Genomic DNA, 19,631 nt, shown 5'->3' on the forward strand with positions numbered 1-19,631 from the left:
TGAGGACATTCATTGACACAATACAATCTCTAGCCGCTTACCCTAACCTTACCCGTCACAACTAAGTGCCTAACCCGAACCCTGACCCTAAACCGACCCTTAACCTCATTATAACCATATCCCTAAAACCAAGTCTTGACCCTCAAACAGGCCTTTAAAGGCTCTCAGAAAGTGACGACCGGCCCAAATGTCCTCACTTTACTCTCTTAGTCCTCACTCCCATTGGTCAAAAACTCAAACTGGTCACATGTAAGTTTAATAAATACATATTTTGCATACGAAATTAATGCTATTTTACAACCATTAAGATTTTTGTTGTTATTGCATTGTGACATTTAAGCACAACTTCTCATCTTCATCATCGCAATGTAAAAAAACAAAAACAATGTATATATATTAAAGGTATAGCGGAGGATCTTTCCAAATTTTAGATAAGACCCGCCCTCTCCACTTTTTGAAAAGTTTGATTGATTCACCAGAATGATTGACAATTAGGAGGACCAATAGTATAGGTTACCCACCAGGAAGTAAAACATCCTCCGCTATACCTTTAACTTGACATGTTAATTGGTAAAGCACAATTGCATCTGGACAGACACAATTTCACATTACTGTAACAAGTCATGAGTATCTAAGGACAATTATTATTGAGAATAATGAGAATTACTAACAAACAAGCAAAACATTCAGACACAATGACAATAGCTGCGTCTCATTTTGAAGGCTGAGTCCTCCGGAGGTCTCATTAGTCAGCCCGCATACCTCAACGATGTCTCATTTCAGAAAGGTACCCATTATAAAATTGACCGTTATTTCTTGTGAAGCGTAAATTGATGTAATTTCTTTATGACTTTGGAATCGTAATGGTTACTTTACTGAAATGAGGGAGCCTCATGCGACTGACACATGAGACCTCCGGAGGACGCAGCCTTGGAAATGAGACACAGAGACTAACGACCCAAATGTCACAGTGCAATAAAATCTTAATGGCTGATGAAGTAGTTCTGGTGAAGTGTCCTTGTTACATATGATACATGTACTTACCATAGTAATAACAATAAATTATGCATAATTACATGCAACTAATCCTAATCCTACCCTAACCCTATAGTAAGTGCCTGCAGTTGCTTAATATTACTCAGTACTTAAATATATAATTAAGCCAGATATTCTTAATGAGTGTCCCCCAAATGTTAGTACAGAATATATTGCTAAACTAGATTAAAAAGTTCGTTGAGACAAACTTTAAGTTGGCTTGAGAAAGTTTGGACCAGAGAGTCTGAAGAAGTTTAAAGTAGTTTGAAGTTTAAAGTAGTTTAAAGTTTAAAATAGTTTAAAGTAGTTTGAAGTTTAAAGTTGTTTAAAGTTTAAAAATTTGCTATAGGTTGTTTCAAGTGGGTTGCTAAGGTGTTCTGGGTGGTTTATAGGTGGTTGCTAGGTGGTTGCTAAGGTATTCTGGGTGGATGCTAGGGTGTTCTGGGTGGTTGCTAGGCGGTTGATAGGGTGTTCTGGGTGGTTGCTATGGTGTTGCTAAAACAAATTACATAAACTTCTACTGATTTATAGAAGTACATAGTAGGCCTACTTAAATAGATCCAATCAAAACAATCCTTCCATAGGCTCCCACTTAGGCATGTAGATCAATAATATGATAAAGCAAGAGTGCTCATCTTTGCATCAGTCCGAGGCTGAGCTGATCAATTATGTGGTGTGAAACTGGAAGATTCAATATAATATAGAAAAGAAGCACTAAGATGTACAGCGAAAGGCTTAATTTAGAAACTGCCCAAGAGCTTTCTATGGAGATGCTGAGACCAGAATTATTGTTCGGTTGTTATCCAATGAATTTTCATCATTGTGTCAACTTAAAATTTAAAGTTGGACTGTCCTTTTACAAAAACATAACTGATATAAGTTGTGGATCCGAGTTCAATAAGTGTGTATTAAGTCGAGCATTAACATCACATAATAGTGAAAATTCTTAATTTGTCTAACTTTGTTAAACAAACTAAAAACTTCTATACACCGAAACAAGTTGAATATACTCATTGAAAATGGAAGAAACTTCAAAGAAGAGAACATAATCACGTTAATGGTGACTTGAACTTTTACAACAAGATAAAAAATTAAAAAAACTACATTGCGCTAAACAGTCTATTAAAGGTAGGTTAGGTTAATTTTTTAAATATTTAGAGCACTTCTATTATTGATTGGTGTCAGGATGTGAAGAGAGCTTCAACCAGTATAACAAAAAGTGTTTATGAAAAACATTGCCTACTCTACCTTTAAGAATAGGTCAAGTTAAGTCACCTTTATTTATATAGTGCTTATTTATATAATGATCAATGATGCAAACAATTCTGCAGTAAAACAGCTCTAAAACAACAATATTGTCATTGTTCAACTTAAATGGTATCTAAACCCTAAAATAACTTTTTTTTTAGTTAATGATCTGTAAGACTGGGGCTTTATTAATGCTGTTCATTGATTCAAGTAATTTTTTTTGGACATTTGGGTTTAAAGTGTTTTAATTCTACAATATATGGTGTAAAAACGTCTGAGTGCTGCCCTCTTCAGGTTGAACGGTGGCTACTGCAGTTGAAATTTCCTATTGGAAGTTGTGGTGGCCTGTGACGTCAGAGGGTACCAGCTAACCACGCCCTTGCCTACATAGAGACACGTCTCAGATGCACGCCCCCCCTCCGCTGGGCTCTGCGCACTTTTCCAGCATTTTTCAAATATTGCCAGAGGGTGGAGTCAGGCTCTGACCAGGGGTTTAGGGCCCTTTCACACCTGAAAGTCCGCACCAAGGTCCGAACCAGAGTTCATGTTTTGATACATTGTATAAATTTGGTTAGTTTTGGTTTGGTTTCACATTGCAATTATGCGAGCGCACTAAATAACTTTTCATGACGTACTTGTGTCCTGTCGTCATCATCTATATGGGCTGCATATTGACATTGATTGGTTTGTAAACGGACGTGCGTCTGACGTCAGCGTGTTGTCAATTCGGCGGGTAACTTTGACAAGAATGAATGAACAGACGCATATCGTTGCCACTATACTGTTATTATTACGGCATTACTCCCTGCAGCACCGACTATACTCGAGGCCAGTTCAAATTCGCCAAATGAACGTCCTCGTTGTGCGAACATTTTATCATCGCCGGCAGGACGCGCAGGACAAATGTGTGTGTGTGTGTGTGTGTGTGCGCGCGCGAATCAGCTGGAAGAAACGCGGTGGGCAGGACTGACAGATCTGCGCATAAATCTGCGGAGAGGCGAGGTATCCAGAGCACATCAGCTGACTACAGGGGTTCCCCAGGGTTCAGTTCTTGGTCCCCTCCTCTTCTCCATCTACACCACATCACTGGGACACATCATACAGGCACACGGTTTTTCCTACCACTGCTATGCTGATGACACACAGCTCTTCCTCTCCTTTCAACCAGATGATCCCACAGTAGCTGCACGGGTCTCAAGCTGTCTGGCGGACATCTCCACATGGATGAAGGAACATCACCTGCAGCTCAACCTGGCAAAGACTGAGCTTCTCGTCCTCCCTGCCAATCCATCTCTACAGCACGACTTCACCATCCAGCTAGAGTCATCATTAATCACCCCATCAAGATCGGTCAGAAATCTTGGAGTAACGTTTGATGACCAGCTGACCTTCACAGATCACATTTCAAAGACAGCTCGATCATGCAGGTTTGCACTGCACAACATCAGGAAGATCAGGCCTTTCCTAACTGAGCATGCAACACAACTTATCGTCCAGGCCCTGGTCATCTCTAGGCTTGACTACTGCAATGCCCTTCTGGCTGGACTCCCAGCATGTGCGACCAAACCCCTACAGATGATCCAGAATGCTGCAGCTCGTCTTGTCTTCAACGAACCCAAGAGGGCCCACGTCACTCCTCTGTTCATCTCTCTGCACTGGCTACCTCTAGCTGCTCGCATCAAGTTCAAGGCACTGACGCTTGCTTACAGAACTATCACAGGCTCAGCTCCCTCCTATTTTCACTCACTCCTACGAGTCTACATCCCTACCAGACACCTACGATCGGTCAACGAGCGACGTCTCGTGGTTCCATCACAGAAAGCCACAAAATCACTTTCCAGAACATTCTCATTTACAGTTCCATGCTGGTGGAACGCTCTCCCCACCCTCATCCGGAATGCAGAATCCCTGACAACATTCAAAAAACAGCTGAAAACCAATCTCTTCCGTGAGCACTTAACCTTATAGAAAAAAAGAAAAAAAAAGAAAAAAAAAGAAAAAAAAAATCCTTTCCCTTTGAAACATCACTTATCAGGCTTATGCTACTCTGAATAATACCTGAACTTCGTATTTTGAGCACTTCCTGCGTTGTTGTTGCTTTTGCCTCTTTATGATGACTCGCTGAATTTAGTCCTAATTTGTAAGTCGCTTTGGATAAGGGCGTCTGCTAAATGACTAAATGTAAATGTAAATGTAAATGTAAATATTCTTCTTCAGTTGTTTAGGCCACGCAGGAACCACCGGAACTTCCTATAAACGGTCCGAAAGTCTGAACCATACAGAAAATGCTTTCACACTAGAAACGAACCAAACCTTTGAACAGTTTGATCCGGACCGAGACTACCTCTTTTCGTCGGACCAAATTTCGTCTGTTTGGTCCGGACCGTGGTCCAGGGGAGGTTTCACACCTGTAATTTTGATTCGGACCAAACTGAAAAGTCTGAAAGTCCGGACCAAACAAGGTAGGTGTGAAAGGGCCCTAAGTTACCCTTTAAAACAACACCAAAGAACTTTTCCTCGTCGGTCCCCCTACAGGTTGGAAGTGGAATTGTCCATTACCGCTGTCGTAAATAATTTAGCCTACCACAGCCTACCGTCGCACGCACGCACGCTGTTTATCCAGTATAACGGGGATAATAACAAAATAATGACTATTGTAACGCTTGCCGTAAAGCAAGTCAAATTTGTAGTTTCTTATGTCTCATTCGAACTACAGAAACGCGGCCCGATCTGGCAAACTTGCATAGTGTGGTTATACCCGATGGCGGGCCGCAAAGCGAATGCAGAAGTGCCGTTCACCCTGTTACGACTTGATGAACCACTGAAATGAGTTTGGAAACATTATTTTAAGGTAAAAAATAATCTTTAATGTTGCTTTAAGTCATTTCAGTGATGATTCAATTTAGTTCAATAACTGTGTAAAGTCCCTCAATTATTAGGCCTAATTCCTTATTTTTTCCCTTAATTATAATTAATTATATTATTAATATAATTATTCTAAATTATATGATTCTAATCTATTATTAATAAGAAATAGTTGTCATCTTGCTTGGACCAAAAATACAGATTAAAACATTCATTGTTGGATATTTCTGCTTCACATTATGAAAAACTGTGATCTGTATGCACTATATACTGTGCAATATGCAAATATTCCAGACACAGCCTAAGATGTGAATGAGAGTTTCAGCTGTTATTGGTACTAAAACTTCATATCTCCCTCTAGTGGTTTACTGTGATTCTGGAGGAAAATTATAACATGTCAGTCTTTTTAAACAGGCTAATTTGATCTCCTTTGAGGCCAAATTAATGTGGAATTTCAGGGGGTTTTTTTCATTACTATTGCATAAGCGTGTTGTATCTGTACAGTACACAAAAAGAGCAAACAAACAAACTGAACAGCAAAGACATATGGAAATAAATGTATAACAAAAGCTTTATTTCTGGCTCAGAAAACCATGGTTTTGATTATCTCTGAAGGACTAAATCCATATGATTACCTTCTACTGGGCCGCCAGAAGATTAGGAATATGGCTGGAAAACATAAATGCATCACTGCCCATTGGATTTGGCTCAGTTGATGGCATTGCGTGGAGAATACCAATAACATTTTAGTCCTGACTTTAAAGAGACAGTGAAGATATTCAAGTTTACATGACAATTCAAGTGCACTGCTCTTACAGGGTTAGCTCACCCAGAAATAAACATTCTGTAATCATTTACTCACTCATGTTACAAATCCATATGACTTTCGTTAATCTTCAGAACACAAAGGAAGATATTTTTTATGAAATTAAAGAGATTTCTGTTTTTCCATTGAAAGTTTATTCTCCCAAAACGTAAAATAAATCCATATGAATTGAGCGGTTTAATCCAAGTCTTCTAAAGAGACACGATATCTTAATAAACAGTTGAGGCTTTTATCCACATACACTACTGTTCAAAAGTTTGGGGTCAGTAAGATTTTTAATGTTTTTAAAAGAAGTCTCTTCTGCTCACCCAGGCTGCATTTATTTGATAAAAAACAATAATAAAAAAAAACTGTAATATTGTGAAATATTATGACAATTTAAAATGACTGTTTTCTATTTAAATATATTTTAAACTGTAATTTATTCCTGTGATCAAAGCTGAATTTTCAGCATCATTACTCCAGTCTTCAGTGTCACATAATCCTTCAGAAATCATTCTAATATGATGATTTGATGCTCAAGAAACATTCATTATTATTATCAATGTTGAAAACAGTTGTGTACAATTTTTTTTCAAAATTCTTTGATGAATGGAAAGTTCAAAAGAACAGCATTTATTTAAAATAGAATATTTTCTAACATTATAAATGTCTTTACTGTAACTTTTGATCAGTTTAACTCATCCTTGATGAATAAAAGTATTGATTTATTTTATTTATTTCCCCAAAAAAATTAATTAAAATTCTTACTGACCCCAAACTTTTGACCGGTAGTGTTTAATGTTACAAAAGCTTTAGATTTCAGATAAATGCTGTTCTTTTGAACTTTCTATTCATCATGGCATCATGAAATAAAAATGTAAATAACTGTTTTCAACATTGATAATAATCATAAATGTTTCTTGAGCATCAAATCATCATATTAGAATGATTTCTGAAGGATCATGTGACACTGAAGACTGGAGTAATGATGCTGAAAATTCAGCTTTGATCACAGGAATAAATTACACTTTACTGTATATTCACATAGACAACAGCTGTTTTAAATTGGAATAATATTTCACAATATTACTGTTTTTGTTTGTATTTTTAATCAAATAAATGCAGCATTGGTGAGCAGAAGATACTTCTTTTAAAAACATTAAAAATCTTACTGACCCCAAACTTTTGAACGGTAATGTATAAATATTGAGTTTGTTCTTGTGCACCAAGCGAGTACAGTTGAGCTTCTGTTTATGTTCGCTGATCAATGCTTATATGTAAATTAAAGTCTAAATGAATAATTTTGTTCACAGTTTTTTAATGAACTGACTTTCAATGGAGGGACAGAAATCTCTCAGATTTGATTAAAAATATCTTAATTAGTGTTTTCGGGGGTGAACGGAAATCTTACGGGTTTGGAACAACATGAGGGTGAGTAATTAATGACAGATTTTTATTTTTGGGTGAACTATCCCTTTAATAATTTTTATGTGCATTTAGTACATAAAACAAGACTTGAAAGCTAATGAAGTCGTCAAGATTTTCAGTGAGTAGCTTATAAATCATACACAAATTGTATGGCTTCAGATTAGGGCTGCACAATTAATCGAATTTGTAATCGCGATTACAATTACGGATGCCACAATTATGTAATCGTTTAAAGGCGCAATTACCAAAAACAAGTTCACTTACAATATTCTGTGTGCTTAAGATGTGTTTTTTCTTTCTACAACTTATCTTAAGTTTTTTTTTTTTTACTTTGGTTTCTTTAAATAAATAAATAAATATATTTGACATTTGAAGCTTAATGCGATAGAAAAGCGAAAAAAAGTTTTTCAGGAAGAGTGTTTTCAGCTTGTATTGGCATGCAGTCGCTTCAAACAATGGCATAAAGCTATTCAAAACATCATTCAATGTAAATTATGATAATCGTAGTTAATAATTGCAATTACAATTTCAAGGGAATAATCGACAATTATGATTTTTTTGTCATAATCGTTCAGCCCTACTTCAGATGACATATAAAGCAAAAAAATAAAAATTACACTGACAATTTTTTTGTCCATTTTGGTGCTTGACAGCTAGTCATCAACATACACGCATTCAAAAGAGCAGTTTGAAGCGCCCTCTATCATAACACAGATGAAAAGCAAAAACATTCTGTACAAGCTTCCCCACACACACACACACACACACAAAAAACAACAACCTATGATCCCATTAAAAGATGATTTTGTTTTTAGACTTTTGAAAATGACATTAATGCAAGCATTTGTCACCCTCAGCGAGATGTGTGAAGCATAGATAACAAACATAGGTGACTCATTAGTGGCTTTCTATGAGCTGCTATCATAGACAGTAAAATAAATGGACACAGCGACCCCATAGACTTCAACGGAGAAAAGTGAAGTCAATTAGAAGCACTCACTTCCTGATGGTCGGGCGTACTGCGCAGACTCAAACTGAGCTTGACGATGTAGATGTGACGTGAGCAACCCGTCTGTCTTCTAGTAGCTGTGCCGAGAGAAATCTGAATCATTCCCTTCCGAAACGTGCAGAGACGGAGAGTGTGAGTAGGAGCTGTCCATGAGCTAGGAGCAGGAGAAACTTTTGCTATGTATTCTGATTAATTATTTTGTCATTTTGCCTCCACGTCTCCCCGATTGCCCGCGAGCTTCTCCTCCTGTCCATACGGTAATCTCTCTACTGTGCGACAGAGAGTCGCGTGGTTATGACGCAATCGTTAGCCTATTTTTTACAAAAACTGCTTCTACGGGGCCATAACGTAAGATACAAGGTAATGGAGCCTTTTATACATTTTCGTGTTTCTTTAGAAATAAATAATGGACAAATGGAGTCTTTAAACGCCTCAGATGTAAAAGTTATTCGCTGTCAAAGTGACGCCAAAATGAATGGGAGTCAATGGAATGCTAACAGTAGGTGATGGTCTGCTAATCAATGACGGTCCCCGGGGTAGCTTCGGTTTCCGGCTGATGGATTACCCCCTTGGCTGCTAATAGGTAACCTGTCCGCCATATTGGAATGGCCAAAAGACCCGTGCGAGAGCATTCAACAGCAAGGTTGACTGAGCGTATGCAACCGTAGTTAGATGCATGTGTAAAAGGTTATCCCATTTATTCTGGAACTTAAATCTACGCAATATTGTGGCATCATTGATTCTTATTGTGAGCGACAAGGCGCTGACCGTTCCAAGATGGCGGGCGAATGTGAAATCTATGTATTCATATCTATAGTGAGGAGTACCTGAAGTCCGGGATCCCTGTAGACGTGCTGATTCCAGCTCCTGAATGCACCACCATATACTGCGACTCCTTGATCCACTGGGCCAGTGTCTCCACTTTAGTCTTCAACTCCTCTGGGCTGTCAAACAACTGCAAACATACACACACAAACACATACAGAAGTGTTACCGAGTTCAAATTATGTTTATCATATGATATAGTGCACTATACTGTAGGCCTACTTTTAATTAGCTCGTTCACACCAAGAACGAGAACTATAAATATTACTAGGCTTAGGCTATATTAGCGTCCACAACAGAGGACGATATCGTTCTGTTAATTCATAGCGCGTGCTCGTCTGCCGCTTTAAATGCTCGAGCTCGTTACAGCAGGATGGATTTAGATTGGATGTCAATGTTTTTAGAGTTTATCGACTGAATAAAATTGTTCTGAAAGTGATTCCAACGATATCGTTTCTCTGACTGTGCCATTATCGTTATAGCTGTCGTGTGAACTCGGCTAATATTTAATATTGAGAACGATTTTTAAAACGGTATCTTTATATCTTTTACACACACACACACACACACACACACACACACACATATATATATATATATATACACACACACACATATATACACACACACACACACACATATATATATATATATATATAGATAGATAGGCCTATACACATTTGAGCTATTATCAAATTATATTATATAAATAATATATACACTTGACTTGACATTAACGCGATATGTTGCTTGGCAACCATAAACAGCTGTACAGTCGGGCTAGCGAGCTGTTAGGCTAGTAATGTTACCTGGTAATTATTAAAAGCAAAATTAATGTTTCATTGACCACAGGTGACTTTTATCATAATGCCGTTTGCACTTCACTGTGGCAAAATCAAAGTAACACACGAGCTCTCATTTCTTTACTATTAACGTGTTAATCAATTCACTAGTAACGTGCTGAATGTTTTTGTCCAGTATTATTTGGTAGCTATGAAGTTATGAAGCATAGGCAACAATGGTCATACCCACGTGTGTCTAAAACAGTTTTCAGTGCAGAATAATAGTACATTTCAGAAAGCAAACAGCGCTAATGTGCACTAAATGAAGCTAATTCTTGCTAGCCGGCTAACAGCAATAAATGTAAAGATCACCTCCGGGAGGCCGCAGATTCCTTTATCCGCATATGGAGAAAGTCCCGCGGCGTAATTCACCGACATGGCTAACTTTCTGATTAATGTAAGCTAAAAATGTATCAGTAAAAGCAAGAGTTTTTCTGTCCTTCCGTTCAATCGGTTCAGTGTGTTGGTCCTCCGTGTGACGTCACACGTGTGTGTGTGTGTGTGTGTGTGTGTGTGTGTGTGTGTGTGTGTGTGTGTGTGTGTGTGTGTGTGTGTGTGTGAGTACTGCGTGGAGTGCTGCTGTGCACATGCTGGATTACGTCAGTGAGATGGTGGATCTACTATAATCTACTGTCTATGACTATAATAGGTGAAAACCTCTGCCACAGTTATGGATGCTATTCCATCTGGCATACTCATGCTTTTCAAAAATAACACTCTCTCGTTGGGTTCATTATCTTCTCTTGAACCTGTCAACAAAATATATGGTCCGTACAACAAAGGTTTCTCCTCACAAAGTTAAAGAAATATTTTTTAAATTAATTCATAATATTTACCCAGTCCAAACATTTCTTTAAAAAAAAAATCAGATTTGATTTTGACACTAATTTATTGCTCTGTCTGTCAGAATGACACTGAAACTCTTCTTCACTTGTTTTGGTCGTGCAGTTATACTATGCAACTTTGGAAAGATGTTAGTTGGTTTATCTCAAGCAATATCTTGCAAAATTTCTCTATGAATCCCCAAACTGTTAATTGTGGATTTTTTTAAGCGGATTCAAATTCCTGCTTTATAATACATTTAATTATTTTCCTAAGTAGATTTTATATTCATAAATGTAAGGTTTCAAATTGTAAACCAATTTTTTTTTGGTATTCTTACAAGAGATAAAACATTATTTGATTACAATGTCTTCCTCCCTTAACCCAAAAGCACTCAGAACATGTACAATTTGCAAGACCTACAAACTTTTTACCGTAATAAATGTTTTGATATATTTTCATTTAAGTAATGCCCTTTGTCTTTCTTTTTTGTCTTGTTTTTGTTTTTTTAGTTTATTTACATCACTGTCTAAATGTTTTTTGTTTTGTGCGATGATGTTGTTGAAGTGTTTTCTTTCACTATTTTTATATATTTGTTATTCTTAATAATTATTGTTGTGTTCTGATTCTGTTATTTCATATTGTAAACTGAATGTTCAAATAAAGCATAAAATTTTTTTTCAAAAAAATAGGTGAAATCCTCATGATAGACCCAAAAGACCCTTGTTCCAAATATATCTTGATTTGTGATTTCATATTAGGGTCTTTTTCTTTAAAGATTATTATTGTTTAGAAAAAGATCCCTTTGTCCCCAGTTGATAGGATATCTAAATTAAGGCCTAGTCATAAGGTGGAGGGGAGAGCGGGGCACAACCTAACGCTTTTTACTTTCTCAGTTTGTGTAAACCTACTTAGGGTTCCGAGTATACAGTGTATACTTTTTTTCTTGATATATCCCGAAAGAATGGAAGTGAAATGTGACAACATGCCCCATAGGTATTCATTGTAACATGACCATAAGACCATAAAATATTTTTGAGTTTGACAACGAACACACCGGAAAAAACATAGTTCAAAACATAATAATTAATAATTTCTGAACATTGACTCTCAGTCTTTTTTTCACCTTTTTCTCATGTTTTCTCAATATAATTCATAAAAGTATAGAATAGAATAGCATATTTCTAATAGGGGCACATTGGAACACAGTGTGACAACATGCCCCTCCTGCACAACTGGGATTTAAACCCTGCTAGTGTCTTCTGCTAGTTAGCGAAGCATTAAAGAACCATATCAACTGTTAAATAACATATTGGAGATTAAAATAATATTAGATTTGTCTAATTTAAAATAAACACCAAAAATAGAGATGAAAAATTTACTTAAGTAAGAAATTTACTTTTGCTATGGTTTAATAAATGTTCTGAGATATCTTCCTAGGATTTCTGAATTTTTTTCCTTATATAGTGTTGATATGGCAACTAGTAAATACACTAAGTTTCGTCATGCTAGCATGTGTGGAAGTATTTACAACAAGTGTGTTACAACTAGCCCCATGTTACTTTGTGCCCCGCTCTCCCCTACCCTGCTAAACAGCATTTCAAATGTAATGACTTCATAACAAATGCCATGAAACTGCTGCTCAGTTGATTTGTTATTGCCAATTTGTATGATTTCATTTGGGAGACATAAGCATACATTGTCTAAGATACTAAAGAAGGGTATATATATATATATATATATATATATATATATATATATATATGGATGGATGGATGGATAGATATAGTATGATAAACTTTATGATTCTGTTGGCTAGATATCCTATCTTTAAAAACCAATTAAAATGATAAAACACAACACAGTTACTAAAATTTGAATGAAAACAGAAAATATAAAAAATAAATAAATAAATTCTATCTATCTATCTATCTATCTATCTATCTATCTATCTATCTATCTATCTATCTATCTATCTATCTATCTATCTATCTATCTATCTATCTATCTATCTATCTATCTATCTATCTGTGCAGTTGACTATCAGTCGGCAGATGGCGCTACGGGGCCGCGCATGTGAGTCGTGACCGCGCTCTGCTCTCATCTCCTCCTCCTCCTTCTCCCAGGTGCGGGGGGGGGGCGCGAGCTTGACATGTTTCGAATAGAAAGCGAGCGTCTCGTTTCCAGCTGAGCGCGTACTCTCTCCCGGCGCGTGTGCGTGCGTGTGTATGTTGTTATTATTATCGCGCTCTCCGCCGCGCGCAGAATGGCTAGATTCACCCAGACTGAAGCGAGGAGGCAGCAGCAGCAGCATCAGCATCCTCAGCATCCTCATCCTCAGCCTGCCCACGCCAGCCTGCTCCTCACCGGACCGGGGGCGGTACCGAGCCAGGCAGCGGCACCACTGCTCCTGATCCCGCACCCGCACCAGCCCCAGTACGCGCACATCACCTTCCCCAAGCCCATGAACGGCTCAGAGCCCATCTCCATCCACCCCGACAACGGCACCATGAAAGACCAGGATGCCATCAAGCTCTTTATAGGACAGATCCCGCGTAACCTGGAGGAGAAGGACCTGAAGCCTCTTTTCGAACAGTTTGGAAAGATCCACGAACTGACTGTCCTCAAGGACCGTTACACCGGCATGCACAAAGGTAATGATGCTTTTGAATAGGGGGCTTTGGCCACATGGATAACCTTTTTTTATGCATTATTAGGTGTGTGCTTGGAAAATATGTGTGTTGTGTTTCCTCGTCATTATTGAACGCTGCTTACTTGTAAACATAAATTGTCTTCTGTTGTGCATATTTATTCTTTACGCGCAGAGCGCGTTCTTGTTTTTCACTCATACAACACTCCACGATTGCAAATGATTGACATCTGACAGCGTGCGTTAATAGAATTCAAACCTGGCTGTCTCTTTCTGTCTTTTTAAGACTAACAGACTATTTTTCATCCAATACACTGATGCATTGTGATTTCGTATTTGCCCACCCATATGCGATATACGCGTTCACATTACTGTTTATGAACGTCATATTTGTTCAGTTGCACGCACATTTGTTCTTTACACACTGTGTGTAGGCTATCCCTGTCTTTATATTTTAACTCATTGTTCTCCCTTATGCACAGTCGGATTGCAACTGATCTCCATGCTGTTAGATGTTGTTCTAATCTAAAGTTCACTTTCAAATTCAAAGAAAATCCCATTTTCAAAGAAAATAAAATTTCTGTTGTACATAGATTTATTCATCATGCACACTGCGTATTCTTGTCCAAGCCACATTTTCCTCTCATTACCCTCCCTCACAGTATGTTTAAGCACAGTCAGTACAATTGCAACTGATTTTCATCAGAGCATATGCTGTCAGATGTCATTCAAACCTACTCTTTTTTAGAGTAACATCTATTTCTCATGATGCGTTGTGTTTTTGTGCTGGTTCACCCTGTGCAGCATTATGCAATTTAAGCTATGCAATAGAAAAACATGATTGTTTACTTAAAATATAAGCATCGTATTTGTTCTTTTGCACGTACGCTCATTATATGCACAGTGTGGAGGCTATCTGTGTGCCACATTACAGTCAGTATGACTGCAACTGATTTCCATCAATGCATGCTGTCAGATCAGATGTCATTCAGACTCATCTTGTCTTGACAGATTCCTCTTTTAGAGTAACATTGTCTATTTCTCATGCAGTTCACTAATGCATTGTGTTTCTCTGCTTGTGTTCACCCTGTGTACTGTGTCATGACAATAAAAAGGATGCTGGATGTACTGTGGTCACTCCCACTTGTGTATCATCTCATATTTTCGTGTGTGCTCGCAGAAGTAGGGCAGTCCTTCTTTGCGCGCAGATGATGCATACTAAGAGCTCCCAGTGTGCCGTGTGAAATGAAACATTTGGTGTGATGTTTCTCATTCACAGCAAAACGTGAACCTTGCATTACATGTTAATTTATGCATTCAAAGAAATCACAGACCCACAAAAGGTTCTATGCTCCTTTGTTTGGCATTTGAGCATTTCATTTGAGCATGCATGCATTATTTTTTCCAAATTCCCAAACAAAGTCTCATCCAAATGAATACGGCAAGAGGAATTAGGGCATGATGCTTCAAAGTAGGTGGTTTGTCATGGATTCGTGCAATGATTATTTTTTTTTTTTTTTTAAGGCACTTTCTTATAAATAAAGGTTCTAAAAGGGGGGTTTCACAGTGATACCATAGAAGAACCATTTTTGGTTTCCCAAAGAACCTTTCAGTGAACAGTTAATAAAAGAACCATGTTTTTCTTGGTGTGAAGAACATTTTAATAATCTAAAGAACCTTTTTTCACTATAAAGAACATTAGTGGTTCCATATAGAGCCATCAATGGCAATAAAGAACCTTTATTTTTAAGAGTGTAGGCCAGAAGATGAAGAATTCAATTGTTCAGAGATCTCTTTTATAATAGTCAAATCTTGGGACAAAGGAGTCAATAGTTGCCATACAGTAAGAATATAGAGCTATACAATAAATGTGGCAAGCATCTTGGATCATTTGATTGTGGATGAAATGTTTGAGTTCATAATGAGATCTCTGACATTTTGTTTTAGATCTCTTCTGAAATTCTAGAAGAGGCACATCTGAGATTCAGGATAAAAATAAATCAAAATGTCAAATTTTGCATTTAACCTCATTGTCTTGGAGAAAGCAAATGAAATATTAAAGAAATGTAAAAAAAAAAAGAAAAAAAAAAGATTTCTTGTAAGGATTAATACTGAATATTATGGAAGCTTGTTTTTGCCACTGAATAAAAAATAAAAAGGGTAATTGCGAGTTTTATCTCACAAATCTGACTTTTTTCTCGCAATTGCGAGTTTACATCTCTTGAGTTGTGAGATTGTGAGTTATAAATGTATAAATGTTATAAAGTCGGAATTGTGAGTTTATATCCCACAATTTATAACTCGCAAATGCTAGTTTTTATCTCGCAATTGTGAGAAAAGAAGTCAGAATTGTGAAATAAAAAGTCCCATTTAGCCTTTTTTTTTTCATGGTCGGAAACAAGCTTCCATAGAATATATATTGTATTATATGTAAAATAAATATTCCTGTACTTTTTGTAACGCTTAGAATAGTGTTAGTAATAGTACTGCAAATATTCCTCGATTTCTCTGTAGTTTTACGCAGGTCATCTCACTTGACTGAGTCTCTAATTTGATTTGAGAGCAGTGCTATAGAGGGATGTAATACATGTCATATGCATTTTAAACAGACAGTTTTTTTGCCTAGGTTTTCTGTGATTATTTAATTTATTAGTGAAAGAAAACGTAGTCCTCTGATTCATTAAAAACGTAATATTAATTGAACTTGAAAACCCATTTAAAGCAACATACTCCTCTGTGAGTATCTGCGCCCCCCCCCCCCCCCCCCCTCCCTTCTTCTGCTCGAAATATTCCCTCTTTCTGTCACGCTCAGAGGCACACACATGCTCACACACACACCGCACAAATGAATAATGGTTTATGCCCATAGGAGGGTGTGAGAGGGAGGATGAATCAGCGTAGGAGGCCTGACACACACACACACACACACACACACACACACACACACTCACTCTCTGTTGACTGCTGTCTCAGTGGGACGTTATTAGTACAGTGGTGTTAGATTTATCATTTACATTGACATGAAATTACTGCTATGAAATGTGGTTTATGAGTGTGCAAGACCTGCAACAATAGGCTGAGGGTGAAATCAACAGAAAACAGTGTTAGATGCACATTTCAATTACTCTTTTTCACAACACTATTGAAACATAGCCTAATCTATAGCCTATATACGGTGGTTCACTGGCCTTAACTGGTTCATGCTTGTTTACCAGGTATCCACCCTGAATAGCTAGCAAGTGCCTGAAAACCAGCAAAACAGACCATACTAGTCAGCTAGCGTAGAAAGCTGACGTCTTTAGGCTGGTTTAAAGTCGCAATGAAGCTGCGACAGATCTTTTCTTTCGTGTTGTGGCATATGAGTTTAACAGATTATCAAAAAGAAAAAGAAAATGTAACAGGGACTTGATTTTATGCATCAGTTGTTTATTGGATGTTGAGATGAGGGCATTGCACTCAGAAGTGGCAGATGAACGCGAGCTTGCAGGTTTTTTTTAAAGTGCCCCATTATGCTTTTTAGAATATTACCTTTCATGCAGTGTGTAATATAGCTATTTGTGGATGTTAAAGGTCTGCAAAGTTTTAAAGATAAAAGTGCACAACAAATAAAGTTATTGTCTCCTAAAATAAATAATTGATTCTTAACTGCTTAAACGAGTCGTTAGTAATTCCAGTCTCACTTCCTGTACGAATCTGCATTGTATAATTCCAGCCGATGATTTTCATTGGCTGCCGGCGATCAACATCTGCTTTGCCCCGCCCTCAAACACTGTGGTTGGAGCTGAAACTGGAAGAGTTTGGTTCGTGTTGTAGACATGCCAAGTAGACGCTGTTTTCTGCACTGCGAATACGCTTTGCATACACTTCTAAAGGATGAGGGCTCTGGCTCGAATTGATAGAGTAAAACCAACGCCATTATTGCTGTTCATATCACTGTGTATCAAGTGCTGAGCAAGCCTCTATAGAGCTGAAATCCAGATTAGTTTCTGACACGTGCTGTAAGCAGTAGACCAATCACAACAGACTAGGCCATCTGACCCATAGACATGTATGGAAAGGCTAGATGGCTCAAGGCGGAGTCAGCTGTGTCGTCACTTGGCGGCCATCTTAGGTCAGGAGACTGCGCTGCTGCTCCCTGCTGCTGTGGACGGAAGGTGAGTGACATACGCCAACTAAAATGCTCGTAACTTGCTGAATTCTTGACGGATTTACAAACGGTTTGGTTTATTACAAACCTTATTAACGTGGCTATGATTTGTGCTGATGCCGTTTGTGGCTATAATTTTTCACAAGTATGCAGTTAAATAGCCGCATCCCTGACGTTTATGACACACCAAGCCGTTTGAAAATCGGTTGAAAATTGAGCAAAATATAGTTATTTCAGCACTACATGCACAATAGACTTTAATGTTATAACTGGACGAGCGGTCCTGTCCTAAGATGGACGCCGTGTGACGTCGTCGGTTCCCATTGGCTCTCAGCGCCGGTAAGCTATCTAGCCTTTCTATACATGTCTATGATCTGACCAATCAGAGCAGGGTAAACCAATCACAACAGACTGGGCCATCTGACCAATCAGAGCAGGGTAAACCAATCACAACAGACTGGGCCATCTGACCAATCAGAGCAAAGTAGGCACTCGGAAATGAGGGGTTTAGAGAGACCGAATCTTCTTAACAAATAATTTTCAGACTCTTTGAGAAAGGATGTGCAATGTATGTTATGAGAAAATGTAAGTGTTTTTTTTTACCCTGCATGCATGTAAATTTATTGTTGGAGACTCTAAAACAAAATTAGAAACCTTTAAAATAATAGGGGTAATAGGGGCACTGTCAGTGGACTAAATGATAGGAGAAATCCTGCATATGTCACCAGAGAGAAGTCTGTCGTTTCACTTGAAAGTACAGTTATGACATTTTGATTAAACATTACAATCTCAAACATAAAACAAAATGTTCACAGTGACTCACAATGACGGCATGATACAATTGCTGTTACAAATAGTGTGCGTTTCACTATCCATGATGCTTTAAATTGTTGTAGGCTTGATTATTCTGCCATTTAAGATATCAAATTTAAAGGCAGCATCACATGCACTTCACAGCAATGTATTATGCCGTGACAATCAATCCAAGATGGCAGACGGTAAAACTAGTCCAGTGTATTTAAAACGAGACTGTTTTCCCCAACGTTTGTTTGTTCTATGTATTTTTACACCTATTGGAATACCATTTTGTCAGCTCAGCCGCATGATAACAGTGAACTCAATTGAAATCAACTAGTTTTCAGAAGAGAGTGGATATGTATTTGTGTGGGTGCGTCGGTTATAGACGAACCGCCTCAGCGGTAAGCATTAATCATCACCAGCGGCATGTTTACAGGATTCCTTTGACCTGTGCTCACATGTACACGTTTAATCAGGCTTGTCAATAAATGCCTGGATTGTGCCGTCCGAGTAGGTGCGCAAAAGCTCGTTATTCAAACTAACGTCCGCACTCAATGCAAGGTGAAACACTGAGGTAATTACTGTTTAGCATGATGTCAGATTGTGAAATATGTTATATTGGTTTCGTTGAGAAGGAAATTAAGGGTAATGGTAACCGTCAGGCTATACTAGTCGAGATTCTCTCTATCTGCATGTCTTTAATAATTTCATAATGCATTTAATAGCTTCATTTCATCTTCAAAATCTGAAGTACATTGTTAAAAACAAAGTTTATTCAGTGGCTGATAGGTTCAATATCGAACCTCTTCTTATCAAGAACCATTTTTTAGCTGTATAGGGTTCTTGAGGCGCTATATGGTTAACAAGTTCTTGATCTTTACATTACAGGTCCTTTAGATCTTCAAAGGTTTTGGGGCTCTTTAAAGCACCAGTAGAGGGTTTTCTAAAGATAAAAGTTGTTTGTAGGACGTAAAAAGGACTAGACAGTCAAAATCTTTATCCTTTATTTTTAAGAGTAATCTTTTCTCTGTTATTATGGTAACCTTACATGTTGAGCTCTTTCAGGCCGAGGTTAAGGTCTTTAGTGCATGTGAATATTGTAATGTGCATTAAGTTTTCTTCATGGACGAGGATTCGGCTAAATGTGACGATGC

The 19,631-nt window shown here is 37.8% G+C and overlaps 2 protein-coding genes across 2 annotated transcripts in view; one reads left to right on the forward strand and one right to left on the reverse strand.

Annotated features, from left to right (window-relative positions):
* sirt6 (sirtuin 6) overlaps nucleotides 1–10,552 on the reverse strand; it is a 46,652-nt gene extending 36,100 nt beyond the window's left edge. The window contains exons 1-2 of the mRNA XM_082173186.1: nucleotides 10,373–10,552; nucleotides 9,221–9,348 (exon numbers count right to left, since the gene is read on the reverse strand). Of these exons, the coding sequence (XP_082029312.1) occupies nucleotides 9,221–9,348; nucleotides 10,373–10,438 (194 nt within the window). The 5' untranslated portion in view covers nucleotides 10,439–10,552. The remainder of the gene's footprint in view (nucleotides 1–9,220; nucleotides 9,349–10,372) is intronic.
* A 2,535-nt stretch (nucleotides 10,553–13,087) lies between these two features.
* Nucleotides 13,088–19,631, forward strand: part of LOC309501087 (CUGBP Elav-like family member 5) — a 214,076-nt gene continuing 207,532 nt past the window's right edge. Inside the window, exon 1 of the mRNA XM_082173061.1 lies at nucleotides 13,088–13,536. Coding sequence (XP_082029187.1) covers nucleotides 13,149–13,536 — 388 coding nt within the window. The 5' untranslated portion in view covers nucleotides 13,088–13,148. The remainder of the gene's footprint in view (nucleotides 13,537–19,631) is intronic.

This window comes from Leuciscus leuciscus, assembly GCF_965113295.1.
Source record: "Leuciscus leuciscus genome assembly, chromosome: 6".
NCBI lineage: Eukaryota > Metazoa > Chordata > Actinopteri > Cypriniformes > Leuciscidae > Leuciscus > Leuciscus leuciscus.